General features: G+C 40.4%; 1 protein-coding gene across 10 annotated transcripts in view; it reads left to right on the forward strand.

The window, feature by feature from the left end:
• Positions 1-21,602, forward strand: part of atp2b2 (ATPase plasma membrane Ca2+ transporting 2) — a 204,053-nt gene that overhangs the window by 137,800 nt on the left and 44,651 nt on the right. For 8 of the 10 annotated variants that reach the window (XR_016148527.1, XM_089125103.1, XM_089125110.1 and 5 more), the window contains 5 exons: positions 631-723; positions 3,567-3,608; positions 4,776-4,940; positions 5,047-5,261; positions 7,651-7,893. Coding sequence is in view for 9 of the 10 variants with exons in the window: in XM_089125103.1 (XP_088981229.1) it covers positions 631-723; positions 3,567-3,608; positions 4,776-4,940; positions 5,047-5,261; positions 7,651-7,893 (758 nt within the window). In the remaining variant the exon portion in view is untranslated. The remainder of the gene's footprint in view (positions 1-630; positions 724-3,566; positions 3,609-4,775; positions 4,941-5,046; positions 5,262-7,650; positions 7,894-21,602) is intronic. The other 2 variants (XM_089125105.1, XM_089125107.1) reach the window with 2 other exon arrangements.

The raw sequence follows: 21,602 nt of genomic DNA on the forward strand, positions 1-21,602 counted from the left end.
TTACGTCGGCGGTCCAAAGTGTGGCTTTACTTTTCTAAAAATAACGAAATCTCGGCAAAATGCAAAATTTGTGACAAAAGGAGTATTTGTGACAGAAGGAGTATTTCCTTCAGAAAGGATTATTTCCTTCCGAAAGACCGTTGGTCAGCAAGGTTAGCTAAACTTTTTTGACCCTGCCTCTTAAAAGAATCGGAATCGAGAATCGTTAGGAACCGGAATCGAAACAAGGAATCGGAATCGGAGTCAGAATCGTTCAAATTCAAACGATACCCAACCCTAATCACGGTTTCGTAGCCTTGTAATCTGACACCCTACTGTTGTATTTGAAGTACATGGGTTTGATTTTTTTTTTTTTAGCATGCTTTTAATTTGGTTGTTTTATTTATTTTTTGAATCACCCGTGATTGGTTGTGTAAATAGCAATCGGAACTCTAGAGTCTGTGCCATTGATCATTGTGTAGTTTTGTGCCTCGACTTTTTGTCTGCCATATTATGTGTAACCTGTCTTATGTTGCAGTGTTTTTTTCCCATCGATGTCATTCTTTCAAAGTCACCTTTCTGTTGACAGCAGTGTATTGAGAGAGTACTAATGGTGATAACCATGCTACTTTTGTTCATTATTACGGCTAGACTGCTCGCATCCCTCCTCACACCCCATCGCGACTATAGCTACCGATGGTGCGGCAAGCGCAAATGCCCCTGGTAATACCAGCCTAGTCAATGGTAGGTTGAGCAGGCCTTCGCTGTCCGTCACTCACTGGCTCCGCCTCTCCTTCTCCAGTTGTCTATTGCCTTGTCCGAATACCCACACTTGCGGTCTTGGCCACTTGAGAGCACTGTTCCATGTCTTCAAAATGCCAAAGTGCCCTTAATGCACAGTGAACCCACACTATCTAAGCGCATTTGAGGCTACCCGTATCCCATCATGCATTATGTTCAGGAACTCCCTGAAGTGCCCCGGAATCGCCCCGGTTTATTTTTTGTAATTTAAATTAACAATTACATATATTTTTGTAGTAAATTCATAAAGTGTTGCACATTTTATTGGTGCAAAGATGAGTATGGAATGTGTAGGCCTATTTTGTGCAACATTTGCAACTGTTTTTATCACTTAATTAGAAGCACCGTAATAAATATGTCTTCTGTTAGATAAAATTGAAAATATATTAAATAAAAGCTCTGTAAACACTTGCAGTTTTTGCAAGACTATAAGTGTGTCCCATCGAGTAATCAAAAGTTCTACACACACTTGCTGTCTTTTCGCCTACTTGGGTACAATTGGGTCGAATAGAGGAAATACGTACGTCATGCAAGTAGACGAGTGTTCAAGAGCAAAGACCGCAAGTGTGGGTGTTTGGACAAAGCATTGATCTCCTGTCCTCTCAGTGCATGAACCCTCTGATCGCTAACTCCTCTATTGTTCTCTTCCATTTTCTACCCTTTTAGTTCCTTTATTTCTACGTATGCCAACAGCAGATTCACAATGTGGATCGTCCCATTGGTTGAAATAGGCCACATGATTATAACCGGAACTGATTTAGTTTTAGTGGGTAGATTTACAATTCGGAAAGAAAACCCTGACTTGTTGTGTAGTGTCTTTGGTGTGTTGGAATACAATTTATGATACGAGCGAATTTGATGCGAAATATAATTTAAATTTGTGATTCTACAACAAAATCCCATTATTATTTAACTGTTAAACTGTAGCATGCATATAGTACTGTAAATTGTGTCTTTTTTCTAAATACATGTATAGTTGGATTTTGCAAGGATGCCTTAAATTAATCAAAAGTGACAGTAAAGACATTCATAATGTTACAAAATGATTCTATTTCATATAAATATTGTTCTTTTGAACTTGCTCTTCATCAAAGAATCCTGAAAAATGAAGTATCACGGAAAAATCGTGAAAAAAAAACTATTTTCAACACTGATAATGATCATAAATGTTTCTTGAGCATCAAATCATCCTATTAGAGTGTTTTCTGAAGGATCATTTGACACTGAAGACCGGAGAAAATTCATCTTTGATCACAGGAATAAATTACACTTCACTCACATACAGATACAGTACATACAATATCCATGTGTGTAAATATTCCAACACACACACTGTAAAAATGAATATGCTTTAGCTAATCAATAGAATTGTGGCAACAGATTATAAGCAATTATTAATTAAATTTAACAAATTAGAATTGAGTAATAATTAATCAAATTATTCTTTAAAAGTTAACCATTTAAACTGAGTCAAGTTTAAACCAAAAAATATAACAAATATATTTTACTAACAGACAGATGTCAAAGATTAATTGAATTAATTGAAGATACCTGATGTTCACAAGCAGAATCACGGAAGGAGAAAACCGTAATTTTAAAACAAACACCGATCACCATAATGGTGACTTCAGTTTATGTTTTTTTGGTTGTTGTTGTAAGTTTTACTCATTTTAAATGGTTAACTTTTAAGCAATTAATTTGATTAATTATTACTCAATTCTAATTTGTTAAATTTAATAAAGTTTATTCATTTTTACAGTGCACACACACAACAATTAGTAAAAGGTTATATTTCGAACTTGTTGAGTCAAGATAAATTCCGCAATACAATAAATGCAAATAATCGATAGGAAATTTATTTGCTTTTGGTATGTTAACTTGTTCATTTAAAAAAATTTAAAAAATCTATATATATTAATAAAATAAAATTCATTTTAAAAAAAATATACGTTTTTATTTTAGGCTTTAGGAATGTACATTTTTTTAAATAATAAACATTTTTTTAATTTAATTTTTTTATTGTTTTTTTATTTATTTAATTAAGTTTTAGTTTTTATGAAACCAGCTCTGAATAGATTTATAGATTATTTCCTGAACATTTCGCCTCTGTTCCAGACAAACGTTCCCACACTAAAAGTACCCATGTACTGTAGTTGCACGTGATGGGATAAATCCGTTTTGAATGTTTTGGCTATCCCCGTTCCCCCGATGTGTTGCATGGCTGTTCTGTAGCAGTTCTTGTTCCCGCATGTCCAGTAGAGTCGTGCTGTTTCTCTTGTCCTTCATTGTGTTGAGTATTTCTCTTCCATTTCTCCTCCATGGAATATCTTCTGAACGACTACTTCCCAATTCTTCCTTTTATGACAAACCATAGCGACGAACCAAGATAAAACGAGTGTTAAACGATGTATACATATTAGATATTCCATGGCACTCTAGTCAAAATGACATGAAAACACACAACAGAACATCCAATTTTGTTAAAACAAACACACTTATACTTCATATATCAACACAGTGCATCTAGACACGCTAGTCATTTATTATTCAACATCTATGCGTGGATGTTAAGCTGCATCTGATATAAAGCCATAATACACTTCAAAACTTCATTATAAAACAATTCTGTGTTAATGTATGTATGTGACTCACAATGATGTTGATAATTACTCATTCTCTGTCTTCCTTTTTTAATTTGATTTCACTGTAATGTCCATGTGATAAATGTTTTATCATCTGCTTTCTGTTATTTTTGTCCTGTGTGTGTGTGGATGCCTTCATCTTAGGTAAAATGCAGGATGGAAATATGGAGAACAACCAGACCAAAGGTAACCTGCTTTCACTTTACCGCTGGTTTGAGCGCTCACCATGATTTTATCCCTCCGTTCGCGCCGGTTCAGATGTCAGCTCGTCTGTTTGTTCTGCTTCTCATGTGTGTGTCAGGGTTCCTGTCCTCGTCCAACTCTCCAATCACTCTAATGATCATGTAGTGTAACGGGGTTACTTACGCTTTTGCAGACGAAAATATCCAGAGGTTTCCATTCATTTTAAGTAAATGTGAAAGTTTTATTCAGATATTGACAATAGAGATGTATTTCATCTATGTATTTGGCTTCATATTTTGACTTTACTTGTATTAATAAATACTTTGCGTTTAAGTTTTGTTCACAGGATAGAGTCTGGCTTAGGCGTTGCGTGTTCAGTATTAAACGCCCATCAAGTTTCTGATCATATGCAGGTCTTAAAGTTGAATATATGCAAAAGGTTGAATGTTTTTCAATTCTATAATGCACATATCAGTGTATTAAAAACAGTATGCATAAAATGTATGTAGTACGGGTAATTGACTATGAACTCGGGGCACTGTATCAATGGATTTAGACATTTTTTGTTTTGTTTTTACCAGCGGATATACCTTTAAGTGCACATGGTGGCTGGTAACGGTCATTCATAAATGTGACCCTGACCCACAATTGAGATTCATGCATCATACGAAAGCTGGATAAATAAGCTTTCCATTGATGTATGTTTTGTTAGGATATGACAATATTTGGCCGAAATACGACTATTTGAAAATCCGAGGGTGCAAAAACAAAAACAAAAAAAAAACGAAACATTGAGAAATTCGCCTTTAAAGTTGGTGATTGTGCCGCTTTCACTATACAGTATGCATTCATTATATTTACGGTAGGAAATTTACAAACTATCTTCATTGAACATGATGTATACTTCATATCCTAATGATTTTTGGCATAAAAGAAAAATCGATAATTTTGACCCATACAATGTATTGTTGGCTATTGTTACAGATATACCCGTGCGACTCGTGACTGGTTTTGTGGTCCAGAGTCACATGTTTTGTTAATGAGTTACAAAACCCAACAGTAGAGTTCAAATTGTGTTTATTCCTATTTGGTGATTCCCTCACGTCGAGGTCCAGCATTAGTAGTGAGCAAAGGCCCATTACCAACTCATGTTTTCTGTGGTCTTTACAGTGAAAAAGCAAGATGGCGCTGCTGCGATGGAGATGCAGCCCTTGAAGAGCGCAGAGGGAGGAGAAACCGATGAAAAGGAGAAGAAGAAAGCCAACGTCTCCAAGAAAGAGAAATCCGTTCTGCAAGGAAAACTGACAAAGCTGGCTGTGCAAATCGGCAAAGCAGGTGCTGCGTGTTTTTCGGGTGTTTGGAGGATTGGGACTCTACAGGTTTGGTGTTTTATCATCGCAGTGGAGCTCTAATGCCGTGTTTATTGTGGTCTGGTCCTCAGGTTTGGTAATGTCTGCCATTACAGTCATCATCCTGGTGCTTTACTTCGCAATCGATAACTTTGTGCTTCAGAAGAGGCCGTGGCTGCCGGAGTGCACTCCAGTCTATATTCAGTATTTTGTCAAATTCTTTATTATTGGTGTAACTGTCCTGGTGGTCGCGGTTCCCGAAGGCCTTCCGCTTGCGGTCACCATTTCTCTGGCCTACTCTGTGAAGGTACATGACGAATACACTCTGTTTAGATCTAGCTCAAAGGAGTAGTTCACTTCAGAGTTCAAATGTCCTGATCATTTACTCAACCCCACGTCGTTCAAGATGTTCACGACTTTCTTTCTTCGGTCGAAAAGAAATGAAGGTTTTTGAGGAAAATATTCCAGAATGTTCTCCATATAGTGACTTCAATTGGGTCCAATGGGTCGAAGGTCCAGACGTGAGTTTCGGCGGAGCTTCAAAGTCTCGACTCAATCCCTGCCGATGTCTTATCTAGACAAACAAGCGGATATTATATAACAATAAAATTAAAAACATATACTTTGAACCACAAATGCTCGTCTTGCACTAGCACTGATGCGCCACACATTACGTAATTACGTTGGAAAGGTAACGCTGATGTAGCCTGTAAATTCAGTTTGACTTAGTCTTTGCACGTTGGCTTTGTAAACACTACGGTCTGCACTTCCGCCCACGTCACGCTTGACCTTTCGACGTGATCACGTAATGTACGAGCATTTGTGGTTAAAAAGAGTATGTAAATGTTTATTTTGTAATGAAATGTCCAGTGGTTTGTCTAGATAAGACTCTTAGGCTATGTTTACACGGAAACGATTCTGAAGAGAAAACGCAAAAGTGGCGTTGCGTCATCACTTTTTATTCTGCGTTTAGACGAGCGTTTTGGGTGTGAAATTCGCATGCAGATGGTGACGCAAAAGTCTGTGAAATTCACTGTAGTATGCACTCCAGGGCGGCTAAGAGTGCATACTACAACAACACCAAGCCCGCGCGTACAACCTTCACTGTCAAGCAGAGCTTTGCGTTTTTTTACCGTTTACACGGGAACGCGGCGGTGGAGCATTTTAAAGATTTCCACTCTGGAGGGTGGTTTCACTTTTTTGCGTTTTTAAGCCCCAAAAACGCTGTCGCCGTGTAAACGAAAGGTACATCCGATAAAATATTTTTACGCTTTCACCCGCTAGCGTTCTCGTGTAAACAGGGCCTTATTCCTCGGCTGGGATTGTGTCGAGACTTTGAAACTGCACTGAAACTCACATCATTGAAGTCACTATATGGAGAAATATCCAGGAATATTTTCCTCAAAAACCTTAAAGGGTTAGTTCACCCAAAAATGAAAATTCTGTCAGTATTTACTCACCCTCATGTTGTTCCAACCCCGTAAGACTTTCGTTCATCTTCGGAACACAAATTAAGATATTTAAGATATTAAGATCGCTCCTGCATACTAGTCCATAGGCTTCTTGAGGGACTGGCTCTTGCTGTCCTCGAAAAGTCATTAAAGACATCGTTAAAATAGTCCAAGTGACTACAGGGGCTCAATCTTAAGTTTATCAAACGACGAGAACACTTTTGTGCGCAAAAAAACAACAAAAATAACGACTTTATTTCAACTATTCGTTTATTTCTCCCTCTGCGCGAGTCAGGTTACTAGTTTAATAGCGTAAGCTTCTGTTATTGTACGTCACACGCATCACACACACATGACCAGCGTCGGCCAATAGTGAGCCTACGTGTGACGTAGCTCTACGCAATCACACTACGTTAACTGACTTACAGGCTCATGGAGAAGGACGTGAATAGTTGAAATAAAGTCGTTATTTTTGTTGTTTTTTGCGCACAAAAGTATTCTCGTCGTTTGATAAACTCAAGATTGAGCCCCTGTAGTCACTTGGACTATTTTAACGATGTCTTTAATGACTTTTCGAGGACAGCAAGAGTCATTCCCTCAAGAAGCCTATGGACTAGTATGCAGGAGCGATCTTAATATCTTAAATATCTTAATTTGTGTTCCGAAGATGAACGAAGGTCTTACGGGGTTGGAACAACATGAGGGTGAGTAAATACTGACAGAATTTTCATTTTTGGGTGAACTAACCCTTTAATTTCTTTTCCACTGAAGAAAGAAAGACAATGAACTTCTTGGATTGCGTGGGGGAGAGTAAATGATCAAGAAATGTTAATTCTGAAGTGAACTAATCCTTTAATACTTTGACATTAAATTAACCTAACGAGCTGATTACCCAGAGAGCGATTTTGGGCATCATAGGAACACTTGTAATGCCAACACTGATTCAGAGTATATCCTGTTTACATTATTGCATCCATATGCACTGTTTTTTTTTCTTCTCCATTATATATGTCAAGTATCACCTATTAATCAGCATTAATCAGAAAACCCTAAATTCAAAATTAGTGAAAAGTTATTGTTTTTCTGAAATTGTATTTATCTTAAATAAATGAACTTTTGCACAATATTCAAATTTTTCGAGTAGGTATAGTGGACATCACAGTTTTTAGGACTGTACTCTACCACGACATGTTATATTAGCTGGTTTTCTATAAATATGACTAATACTTTTGTCTGCGCTGATAGAAAATGATGAAGGATAACAATTTGGTCCGCCATCTGGACGCTTGCGAGACCATGGGCAATGCCACGGCGATCTGCTCAGACAAGACTGGGACGCTGACCACCAACCGCATGACAGCAGTGCAATGCTTTGTGGGGGATTTCCATTACAAGACGATACCAGAGCCCAGCTCCATCCCAGCCAAAACCCTGGAGATACTGGTCAATGCTATAGCCCTCAACAGCGCCTACACTACTAAAATACTGGTAAGAAATAAAAAAGGAAATCGCTCAAACCAGTGTTATTTCAGCACAATGGTAGGCTATGTAGGGCTTGGGTTAGTGACCATCGGTTGTACACTACTTTTCAAAATGCATTCTGGAATACATTGAGTGAACTATGTAGGGTATAATAATCATCACTATACATTCGGACAGCGCTGCAAAATGGTGAGCTCAATATATAGTCCACTATATAGTGAGTAGTGGGTGATTTCGGACACAGCATCTGTGTATTAAAGCAAAAATGCTGCAGCTAGTTTAAATCACTGTACCCTTAAGTATTGCTATATCCGTTCCATTCAGCATTGCATTGAAAAATTAATATCTACACTAAAATCAAGGTTCTTCATTGGCAACTTTGATTCCATAAAGAACCTTTAACATCCAAGAACATCATTTAACATTCCTTTCATTCCACAAAAGGAATTTACAGTGAAAAGTTCTTTAGATATTTCAAATGTTTCTCACATTAAGTTTTTTTTTTTTTTTTTTTTTAATAGCGGATCACTCAAAGGTTCTTTGGGAAACCAAAAATAGTAATTCTATGGTAAAAAAAAACCCTTTTGGAACCTTTACTTTATTTATAGTGTTTGTATTCGAAACGAGGATTATGCTCACAGTTATAGAAGTTCAAGAGAGAAAGTTTGCTTCAAATGATCAGAAATCACGCTAACACTTTACAATAAGGCTCATCTAATAATGAGCAATACATTTGTTACAGAATTAGTTTAAGGAGAACTCCGGCACAAAGCGAACCTTTGGTCTAAAACACATTGTTACCTAGTCGACCGTTCTCGCCTCTCAATCGTCCAATTTCAAAACGGTTTTCACAGGTTGAATTTTGAATTCGTAGAGACCTAATCTATGACGTTTATTAAAATATGTGATATGAAAAAAAAGGCAACAAAAAAGGGAGCGCCAGTCGTCCCGCTTGCAGGATGTGACAGTTAACAACGCATTTTTACCCCAAGGCGTCACCTTTTGACCATGCTTCAATATTCAACGCTTTAGGTGCCCTTTAGCGTCAGTTACATGATGTGATCCTACGGCGTCATCTAACTGAGGCTAAATGAAAAGCGGGTAGGTTTAGGTCTCGGGTAGGGGTAGGGTTTTATGCAATCCTAGGCCGTCATCTAACTGACGCTAAAGGGCACCTAAAGCATCAGATTTTGAAGCATGGTCAAAATGCTTCCCAAGGCTTCAGTTAGGTGACGCCTTGGGGATGAGAATGGGCTGCAGTTAATTAAATCTGTTTTTCTCAAAATTCCATTTCTGAAAATTACAGCAATCAGCCAAATTCATATAACCATAACTTTTGTTACAGACGAACGATAAAATAAATAAAAAGAGATTTGGAAAGGGCTTGAACCCAGCTGTCACGGTGCGGGTTCAGGCAGAAGGAACAGGCTGAGTCCAGATAAGCTCCAATACAAGAGGTTTTAATTATAAATAACAGGATACAGGCAGGCGGAACACAGGGTAACATAAACATCGACCGACAAAGACTGACTAAAACAGAAGGAACTAAATACACAGAAGAATCAAACATAATGAGGTGAAGACAGGTGAAACAGATGACGATGACGAGGAACAGGTGGCTGATGAGGGAGTGAACACGGGATAGGGTGACGAGAGGATCCTGGGAAGTGTAGTGCTGAAGACAAGACAGACTGGTGCAGACGGAGGACTGTGACAGAACTCCCCCCTCCCGGGAGGCGTGACCTCACGCCGCAGAACAGAGGAAGGAGGGGGGACGAACTGGGGGCTGAGAGGGGTGTGGCCAGGACGGAGCAGGCTGAGGACGTGGCCAGGGCGGAGCAGGCTGAGGGCGTGGCCAGGGCGGAGCAGGCTGAGGGCGAGACCAGGGCGGAGCAGGCTGAGGGCGAGACCAGGGCGGAGCAGATGGAGGGCGAGACCAGGGCGGAGCAGATGGAGGGAGGACCCCTGGTGGAGCCGATGGAAGCGGGGCTGACAACACCAGGGGGCCGACTGACAGGGGCGGAGCAGATGGGAGAGGGGACCAGGGTGAAGCAGAGGGACAGACGACTTTGGGTGCTGAGGAGGGACCGAGGGACCATGGTGACACCGTAGGCTCGGGTGACAGAAGTGACGACAGGGGCACAGAGGGACACGGTGAGGCCAGAGGGAGTGAGGGCTGACGGGTGACTGGAGGGAGTGAGGAGTCCAACAGAACCGGGGGGGTGACATGACGGGGCGGAGCCAAGGGAAGGAAGTCCAAAGGTGAAGGGAGGATGACGAGGGAACGAAGGGAGTCTGGAGGGTCGAGGGAGCCTGGTCGAGCTGGTGGACTGAGGGGCCATGGAGGAGCTGAGGGAGGTAGGAGCCACGGGGGAGCTGATGGGACAGAGGGCCGAGGAAGTGTCCAAATGGAGGAGGTGTGAGGCGAAGGCCGGGGATCCAACGACCAGGCTGGTTTAGGGGAGCTGAAGGGCAGGAGAGCAGAGCGAGGACAGATGAGAGGAGGCGGGCGAGGGAGGCTGGGTGGGATCCTGGTCTCTGGCGCCGGCTGGACGGTCTCTGGCGCTGGCTGGACGGTCTCTGGCGCTGGCTGGACGGTCTCTGGCGCTGGCTGGACGGTCTCTGGCGCTGGCTGGACGGTCTCCGGCGCTGGCTGGACGGTCTCTGGCGCTGGCTGGACGGTCTCTGGCGCAGGCTGGACGGTCTCTGGCGCAGGCTGGACGGTCTCTGGCGCAGGCTGGACGGTCTCTGGAGAGCTGGACGGAACCAGCAGTGAAGAGCATACAGTCTCTGGAGGGCTGGACGGAACCAGCAGTGAAGAGCATACAGTCTCTGGAGGGCTGGACGGAACCAGCAGTGAAGAGCATACAGTCTCTGGAGAGCTGGACGGAACCAGCGGTGAAGAGCATACAGTCTCTGGAGAGCTGGACGGAACCAGCGGTGAAGAGCATTCAATCTCTGGAGAGCTGGACGGAACCAGCGGTGAAGAGCATTCAATCTCTGGAGAGCTGGACGGGACCAGCGGCGAAGAGCATTCAGACTCTGGAGAGCTGGACGGAACCAGCGGCGAAGAGCATTCAATCTCTGGAGAGCTGGACGGAACCAGCGGTGAAGAGCATTCAATCTCTGGAGAGCTGGACGGAACCAGCGGTGAAGAGCATTCAATCTCTGGAGAGCTGGACGGAACCAGCGGTGAAGAGCATTCAATCTCTGGAGAGCTGGACGGGACCAGCGGCGAAGAGCATTCAGACTCTGGAGTGCTGGACGGAACCAGCGGTGAAGAGCATTCAATCTCTGGAGAGCTGGACGGAACCAGCGGTGAAGAGCATTCAATCTCTGGAGAGCTGGACGGAACCAGCGGTGAAGAGCATTCAATCTCTGGAGAGCTGGACGGAACCAGCGGTGAAGAGCATTCAATCTCTGGAGAGCTGGACGGAACCAGCGGTGAAGAGCATTCAATCTCTGGAGAGCTGGACGGAACCAGCGGTGAAGAGCATTCAATCTCTGGAGAGCTGGACGGGACCAGCGGCGAAGAGCATTCAGACTCTGGAGTGCTGGACGGAACCAGCGGTGAAGAGCATTCAATCTCTGGAGAGCTGGACGGAACCAGCGGTGAAGAGCATTCAGACTCTGGAGTGCTGGACGGAACCAGCGGTGAAGAGCATTCAATCTCTGGAGAGCTGGACGGAACCAGCGGTGAAGAGCACTCGAGCGATGGAGTGGGGCTGGTGACGTCATACATGGTAAAGGGAGATCCACATGACACCAGCACCCACTCCACATAGGCCACAAAGTCCCCTCGAGGCCCGTCTCCGGGCAGGCGTGCCTGGGTTTCAGCGTTTAGGCCTGCCCGGAAGAACACACAGAGGCTTGTGTCATCATAGTGAACATGAGGTACCAAGTCCAAATACCTCTGTGTGTGGGCCTCGAGGGATTGATCCTCCTGCTCCAGGAGGAGAAGTTGCACAGCTGCTAAATCCATGTTTGGAGGTCGGTCGATCTGTCACGGTGCGGGTTCAGGCAGAAGGAACAGGCTGAGTCCAGATAAGCTCCAATACAAGAGGTTTTAATTATAAATAACAGGATACAGGCAGGCGGAACACAGGGTAACATAAACATCGACCGACAAAGACTGACTAAAACAGAAGGAACTAAATACACAGAAGAATCAAACATAATGAGGTGAAGACAGGTGAAACAGATGACGATGACGAGGAACAGGTGGCTGATGAGGGAGTGAACACGGGATAGGGTGACGAGAGGATCCTGGGAAGTGTAGTGCTGAAGACAAGACAGACTGGTGCAGACGGAGGACTGTGACACCAGCTTTAAAGTCCCCGTGAACCGGAAGTTGCAAACGATTTTTCTCCAGTGCTGTGACGTATTTCCAAGTGAAACGGAATATTGAACAGAGGGCAGGGTTTTACTCTAGCGCTCCTCCTCTCCATCTCTCGCTCATAGTAAACTAACGGTTTGAGGGGAGTGGTTAAGCGTTTCCCCACCCAAGCTGTGAAACCTACGTCATCAGAAAAAGAAACCGTTCCAGACCGGAAGTAACTATTCAGATTTTGATTAAAGATTACCAAGTTAAAACATTTTTTTATATATATTTCCTTGCACGGATTAATTGTTCACCACAAGACTAGTAATATGCGCTAACAAAATAAATAGGTTTAATTTTGATTTCACAGGGACTTTAATATGGTCTCAAACCTGTAAAATGTCAAATTTCACCATGTGGTGGGTTTTCCCAGATCGCATCACATATGAGTAGATGTTGAAATTAATATTAATAAATGCTCAAGTATTATTCATTCTTAGTTCATGTTAACTTAGTTAGTTAACTAATTTTAACTAACAAACCTTCTTGAAAAGTGCTACCGAAATCGCTGAAAGTGTATCATATTTAGACAGAGATGAAATCCTAGTTTATTAGGAGTTAGGACTGTGTTTGCCTTTTCATGTGTGTGTGTTTCCATATGTGTTCTCTGAAAGTCAGGAACGCTGCAGAATAGTCGCTGTGTATTTTGGAGCGCCAGGTAGGCTTGATTTCTATAAAAGAACAGTCTGCAAGGAAATGGTTGAGACAACGAGTTATAAAAAAAAGACAAAAGTCACAACTCAGATCTGTCCCTGATCTTGCTTTAAGAAGCCGATGAGCTGAAACGGGCCTAGCGAACGCCTCCTCTTAGCAGACTAGCACAGCGCACTGAACCCGTCCCGCGAGACCCGCGATGAGAGCTCTCATAACCATACACAGATAATCATATCACTCCAGACATCTTGTTTTAACGTAGACTGAAATGAGCAGAACTTTTCATCCCTGGAGAGATCCAGCAAGATACCATGCTTTACTGCTACATTATGTAATTAATGCATGAACTTTTCCTCACCCGAAACTCAAGAGCTGCTTCAGAAACTTTTCAAAGTCCTTCCCAACTCATCCTGATGGAAAATCGTTTATTAACCCTTTGCAGTGCACTGAAAACCATTTTCCCAATTTGGTGTTTCAAATCAATAATGTCCAGGTTTTTAAATTGCTTGTAAATCTTTTGTTATGCTATATTATCATCACGTATTGGATTCAATCTTCTTGTCAGCTTGTTTTCTCTCAGGTTTTGAATTAGTTTTTAGACCTGATTGATCATAGGCCTCATTGATCGGAGCTCATGCTTATTCACCTCAGGTGCATGTGTTCAGATTAATGAGGTCTACGATCAATCCGTTTTCAAAAACAAATACCAAACCTGTGCTTATTGAAAGAAAAATAGTTGAGAGAACGATTGAATCCAACAGCATAGCATAATGAGAGATTTATAAGCAGTTTTTGCAGGCAACACATTTGAGCAGGAACACAAAGCAAGGTGGGGAACGGCTTTTTTGATAAAAAAAAAAAAAATGTTTTAGCCCAATGTGGTAACATTAACTAGTAGTCCATTGTGGTAACATAACTAGCAATGTTGAGAAAAAGAAAAAGCATTGCTTTTGACCTAAATGACAGGAACACAACTAGAGAGAGCATTTCCCGAAAGCATCATTAGACAACTATAGTCAGTTCTGTCGTTATCAGCAGTTCAAAGAGTCGCTGTTTCCGAAACCATGGTTCCAACGAACATTAGCGAACAGCATCACAGAGTTGCGAGTTTGAGCAACAGATCTCGAGCTGTGATTAGAAGCAGAGTTTCCAGTTTGCATGACATGTGGACTTAATAAATCCTGATCTTGAGCAAAATAAGCAAGCTGACATTCAGTGCAATCTATATCTTTTATTTAGAACACATACTAATGTCATTTACAGTGTTGTAGTACTCGAGACTCGGACTCGTCTCGGACTCGGTCTCGAGACCATATTTTAATGGTCTTGGTCTTGTCATGGACTCGTGTGCATTTGGACTCGGAATTGACTCGTACTCTAACATTTTTTTTTTAGGACTCGGAATTATTCCCGAGTCCACTCGAGTTCAATTCAAAATATTTTTCATGATTATTAATGTATGTTAATAAAATATTTCTTTAAATTGATTGACACGCCCAGTGATTGGTGATTTTCTAGTGCGCAACTACGCATGACAAATTGTAATAAAATTACTTTTAACACCACCTACTATGTGGCCTTTTTACCCTAAACTGATCATATTTAAAAAAAAAAAAAAAAAAGGATTTCTCTAAGTAAATAAAAGTAAATTAGGTAATCAACCCTCACTGGTCTCGGTCTCGACTCGGACTCGACCGTCTCTGGTCTCGGACTCGACTCTCTATGGACTCGGTCTTGACTCGGACTCGACTCGCTCTGGTCTCGGTGTCGACTCGGACTCGAGTGAGGTGGTCTCGACTACAACACTGGTCATTTACGTCTTTTAGTTTGGCAAGAGATTTAAAGCGCCGTTTTTAAAAAAAGTGTCCATGTGTGAACGAGCTCTAGTGTCTAAAAACGGGTCTATGATTGAATCTGGAAATAAAGCAAAATAACTGAGAAAACTGACAAATATTCCTCAAATGCATGTCTGTAATTTAAAGGGATACTTCACCTCTGGGAAGATGAATGTGTATTTACCAGTGTGCCTTTGTTAATGTGGTAAAAAGATGGAGATCCAGACCTGTTATTTAGCTAAAACTATTTTCGATTGCTTAAGTCATCTGCAACAGCAAGAAAATTATTTATCAAAACTCAAAAGGTAAATAATATGCTGAATATTTTCTAGATCATATATATTTTTACCATTCACGACTCTCGCGGTGCTCTCCGCCATTTTGAAAAAGTCAAAGTTTATCTCATCTCGGCAACTCATCCATCAAAATATTCTACGAGTTGCCCAGTGGAAAATACCACATGAGAGGGTGTTCATGTGCATTTTCCACGTCGGCTTTTGGTATTTACCATAATTACCATGGCACATGAACGCAGAAAGAATCCCGTTCTCATCCTTTAGCGTCACATAGAACGCTATATGACAAAACGGCGCTATACTACGCACATGGCACCCTTTATCGTTAATATTCACGCGAACCCAAGGCGTCATAAATCCTTTAGCGTAATATTAGACTTCCCTACCATACCCCACACCTAAACCTACCCATCACAGCACGTGTTATATTAACGATAACGGGTGCCATGTGCGTAGTATAGCATTGTTTTGTCATATAGCGTTCTATATGACGCTAAAGAATGAGAATGCGTTGAAAAATCCTAAGCTCCTCACTGGTATTTACGACATTGTGGTGGCGTTTAAGTGCGTTCAATTCGTAATTACGAAAAATCCTCAAATGATGCAAAATGACAATTTTTGCGTCATCTGAGGATTTTTTCCAGACTTACAATTCATTTTTCTCTCATATCACAACACGACATCATGACTTTTGCGTAAACATATACGCCACTTTCGAGTCAAGTGACGTGTTATCTCTACGCATCTTGAGCTATCCGCGTGTATCCACGTGTATGCGCGTATGTCTACGCCATTAACGTCCGAGGGATTCCGCGTGTCTGCACACGCCGTCAAATGTCTTCGCGAAACGAAGCAAAATTTAGATCTACATCTGGGGAGCGATCTTTTTTTTTCCTAGGATGGTAAGGGAACAGTCATAAATGCCATTAACCCCAGTGACGGTTAGGTTTAGGGACGGGGTTGAGGTAAGTCATATATTTATATATACAGTAATAACGTTAAGTCAACCGCGTTCATAAACACGCTGAAAAGCGATTATGCGTCTTGATAGCACGCCAAAAATGGAAATACGAATTGGCGTGTCATACACACGCTACTTCATGAGATCAGTCTGCATATCAGGGGGATATGAGGGTGGGGGGGAGGGGGGGGCACGGTAATTCGAAAATAGAACTGGTTTTCTACTGATACAAAGCTTAATGCTAAATCCTGAAGTATCCCTTTAAATGAAAACATCTCACAATAAATTCGATCTCAGTTTCATTAAAAGTAGTTATTACTCCAACACCTGTGTGACGTCATTAGTCAACGTGGATGAACGACCAATTTTGCGACAATATGGTTTCGGGAAACAGTCGTGACTAGCAAGATTATTTCTTCAACGTTGCATTCCACTATAGTAGTGAAGCAGCAAGTTACTTCGTTATCAGTGTTGTGCAAGTTACTTCCAAACTGTAATACATTAGGTATTACTTGTTACTGTTATTTAAAAGTAATTCATTACCTTACAATATTACTGTCTCAGAGTTGTAATGCGTTACATTACTCATGTATTACTTTTGAGTTACTTTCACCAAAATAACTAAGTAGAACTTAACTTTGGGGCTGTAACAATATGCAATATGAAACCGAAATCGTGATTCGCCACACGACTCAGATCCACGAACCTACAGAATCGCGACACACCTCTTCCAACTCCAGCGTTATTCTCCTTACCGTCCATATCCAATGCTGCCTTATCTTTAAATTATGCTTTTAGTATTATTTGAAGTTAACATTATAAAATATGTAGACCTACACCACAAAACTAGTTGAGGATAAATTATTTAAAATTGGGGAAGTCCAGCATTATGGACATGACATTTGCAGTCAAAACTTGAAATAAAAATTCTCAGAAAATACATGTATTGAAAATAGGCTACTTCCTTAAAGGACTCCAGACATTAGACAAATATCAGTCTATGTTTTATTTTTAATATTAGGGAAAAGACACATTCATGCGTGACAAAAAATAGGAGGCAAAATATATTTTTTGTAATTCTGTTAATTACACTGCGCAAATCGGATGAGGAAGGGTTGGCTCTCCAGTCTCCATAGAACTTAAAATATTCATTTTATTTTAGTTTTCGTGTTCGCATTTATGAGGAAAAAACAATGTTACAGACGCGACCGCTCTGAACTGGCACTAAAAGACTGCTTTAAAACTTTCACATAATTGCCTTTAAGAAGTAAAAGCAGACAATACACTGTAATACAAATGTAATACAAGCCTCACTGAACATGTAACGAGTAAAATATTACTGAAAATTGATTAGTAATGCCTTACACGACTGCGTTACAGCAAAAAGTAATATGTTACTGTAATGTATTACTTTTGTAATGCGTTACTCCCAACACTGTTCGTTATCCTGGAAACACACTCCAGAACGACTGCCCACCTAAACTGAAGCGGCTTTCCAATGTTAAGTGAAACTTTCACCTGTACTTGATACAGATTTGCCATTCATAATGTATGTAGCATGTCTCACCGGCGTGCACTACGGAAGAGTTAGTGGAATCCTGCAATGTGAGTAGGACACACGGCACAGGCGATGAACACGAACACTGATACTTCAGCCGGTAGTCGGAGCTCGGGTTTCTTCACCACATGTTCCATCAGACCTTCTGGCCCTGTGATTGGAGAGGTCAGGGCGGACATTGATGTCATGTTCCTGGGATCCTATCAATTCTTGATTGGAGGTTAGATGTGTGTGTGTGTTTCAGCACTGTTCTCTAGGTCACCGGCTACTGTGTGTTTTGTAAACTCTGGATTCTTAGTTACATCAAAGACAGTTGCAGTTGGACCTTCTTGTATCAAAGGTGTGTTTGAGCACAAAGTATCAGTTTGGGGTTTACATGTTGCTTGGGTTTTATTTAAACTTTTGTGTTTAATCGGCTTCTCCCTGGGAATCTGGGAACAGCTCCGTTAGCTTTAAAGGCCCACCGGAACGCGCAGCTTTGTTTGATGCGTTGACATAATTTCTACTGAAATAGGAAGTTAAGGCAGGACATATTTAAAAGCTCCTCTCCCTTTTCAAATAGCCAATAGCGTTTAGTTTACCTCACAGACTGACAGCACCATGGAAGCGAATCCAAGCGCTGATGATACTTTGGATGCAATAGTTGAGATGTGAATAAATTCTAGCCATTCCAGTCGTTGGAAAACAGAGTAAAAAAAAACCGTTTGACACACATTAAGATAAAATGTGAGCGTTTGAGCAACCGAACACACATCTTGACTTTAAAGTCGGCATAAAATCAAATTTGACAAATCGGTAACACTTTATAATAACTACACGCTAATAATCATTAGTTAAGCATGAGTAAACCATTAATTCATCATTCATAAAGCATTATTAGACATTAAGAAGCAGTTCATAAATACAGCTATAAATGCTTTCTTCTTGATTTAAAAGCATATCTATAATTTGTTTAATAATTGTATTTTCATCCTTTATTAATGATCAATTTATCATTTCTAAATGAAGAATTGCATTTTTTATAAACCAGTTATTTAAGAGTTTTCAGTGGTTCATACGATTACTTAGAGCGTGTAAGTAAATGATTAATAAACTATTTAAATGTACATTCATACATCTTATTATTCAGACATATAGTGATGGTTACTTAATGTGTTAATAAATGCTTTATTAACATGTATTAATGCTGTAATTAAGGGTTAATTTGGGTAGTTATAAAGTATTTAGTAGTGGTCAGTTGACTATGTTCGTGAGCTCATCTAAAGTGAGGACTAGTCATGCCTTGTAAAGCATTTTTAAAGGCTGTTAAATATTTCTATGTTCTGTATCACTGCGTTGTGTTTGTTACATTTTACTGTTTAGAAGATTGACGAGTCTTTAAATCACCTTTATAAATGCTTTACAAAGCATGAATAGTCCTCACTTTAGATTGGGTCACAAAAATAGTTAACTGACCACTACTAAATACTTTATAACTACCTGTATTTACTACATTTACTTACACTTTCTAAGTGATCTTATGAATGACTGACAACGCTTAAACAACTGGTTTGTAAATAATGCTATACTTCATTTAGAAATTATTCATTAATCATTAACAAAGTATGAAAATACAATTATTAAACTCATTATAGATATGCTTATAAATCAATAAAAAATCGTTTATAGCTATATTTATAAACTGCTTATGAATGTCTATTAATGTTTACAAATGATGAATTAACTGTTTACTCATGCTTAACTAATGATTCATAGCGTGCAGTTATTATAAAGTGTTACCGACAAATCTTCTTTTTATATTGTAGTGTTTATTATAAATGATTTATCCGTGCACTTCATTTTTTTTTTTAAATTAATGTACCCTTGAAATCTTTAATCAAATACATTACCCTTCCCTCCCCCTTCGAAACGACCTCGCTCTCTTTTGGTCACGTGAAATGGCAAAAGGGTGCGGCCAGATCCGATGAAGGTGCGGCTATCGGTGCACTACCTCTCAGAGAATCGCATTCAAATTGTTTGCAACGTCCAACCTCCAACGATCCAATCAATTCCCGAAGGATGAAATCAAGCCCTGCCCTACATTTTTTCTAATTTCAGAAGCCGTTTCACTCGGATATACGTCACGACTAGGAAAAAAATGACAATCTCAACTTCCGCTTCATGCCGACTTTAACCAATATTGTTCTGTCTGTCAACGCTCGCTTGTTTTTAGCACAGGGGGCGGAGCTTCAGTTTCTAGAGAGCATTTGATTGGACAGGAGATGTGATGAGAAGCTGAATTCACGGTGATGTCATAAAATCCCTGATCCATTTTAGCGGAAGTGAGAGACTGTACATTTTGAATGCTTATATCTCCTAAATGCGAATTTCGTAATTTTTTGGCGGGGAACCAGCTTATTCATAACCTTATGCTAACATATTCATACTAAAAGATAAAAAAAAAAAAATCTAAATTTAGATTTCAGATGCCTTTACAAAGTGGTGAATTTTCCTTCAGTGACTTCACACAGGAACTCATAAACAACAAAGTGGAAGTAAGCTGCGGCCCCTCATGGATGACTGACGCATTTAAATATTATAACATGTCATAAAGTCCCAGGCCTGGTCCTCTCTCGTCTTCCACTGTTGTCATTCTCTGTGGTCATGAAATCCCATGGCATCTGAAATCTGACTTGTCGCCTGTATTTTGTCTGACTTTACGTTTGTGCATTAAGTTTCCTCCCTAAACTGATTTCGTAAGGCTTCTGAGGCACAATAATGGTTTAATGATCTACTACAAAAAAGAGAAAGCTGAGGATAACTTAGTGAATATTTAATCAATAGAAATGACATCAGAAGTGGAAAAAGTTGGTCAGAAAAGTACATCACTCATTATCATATATACAAACTATTGAGAGAATAGGGATCATTCTTTTTTTCTTGCCCATGACAAGGTGAACTATCCTGCTGTCGCGTGTTTGATAAGTTGTGACTCATTTTGGGCAAAGTGGTTTGTCCGGCTGCAGCCACTCCATGTGGTTCAGAGACTCTGCCAAAGCCTCTCCACGATGACTCGGCCTGCCACTCATTCATTTAAAGGGATAGCTCACCTAAACATTTGACTTGCGTAGGCCGTCTGCCGGAAGCTAGTTATTTTAGTTGATAAAGTTTTAAATATGGATATTTTTCTTACACGAACGCATCACTTTAACCCCAAAGAGCTGTGTGGAGCACTTTATGATGGACGGACGCACTTTTATCATGGATAGATGCACTTTAATGATGGACAGATGCACTTTTATGATGGATAGATGAACTTGTATGATGGACAGATGAACTTTTATGATGATAGATGCACTTTTATGATGGACAGATGCACTTTAATGATGGACAGATGCACTTGTATGATGGATAGATGAACTTTTATGATGGATAGATGGACTTTTATGATGGATAGATGTGCTTTTATGATGGATAGATGCACTTGTATGATGGACAGGTGTACTTTTATGATGGACAGATGCACTTGTATGATGGACAGGTGTACTTTTATGATGGATAGATGCACTTGTATGATGGACAGGTGTACTTTTATGATGGATAGATGCACTTTTATCACGGACAGATGTACTTGTATGATGGATAGATGTACTTTTATGATGGATGGATGCACTTTTATGATGGATAGATGCACTTTTATGATGATAGATGCACCTTTATGATGGATTGATGCATTTTATCATGGATAGATGCACTTTTATGATGGATAGATGTGCTTTTATGATGGATAGACACTTTTATCATGGACAGATGCACTTTTATTATGGATAGATGCACTTGTATGATGGATAGATGCACTTTTATGATGGACAGATGCACCTGCATGATGAATAGATGTGCTTTTATGATGGATAGATGCACTTGTATGATGGACAGGTGTACTTTTATGATGGATGGATGCACTTTTATGATGGATAGATGCACTTTTATGATGATAGATGCACTTTTATGATGGATTGATGCATTTTATCATGGATAGATGCACTTTTAT

The sequence above is a fragment of the Pimephales promelas genome, chromosome 21, assembly GCF_988280905.1.
Source record: "Pimephales promelas chromosome 21, fPimPro1.hap1.1, whole genome shotgun sequence".
NCBI classification, from domain to species: Eukaryota; Metazoa; Chordata; class Actinopteri; order Cypriniformes; family Leuciscidae; genus Pimephales; species Pimephales promelas.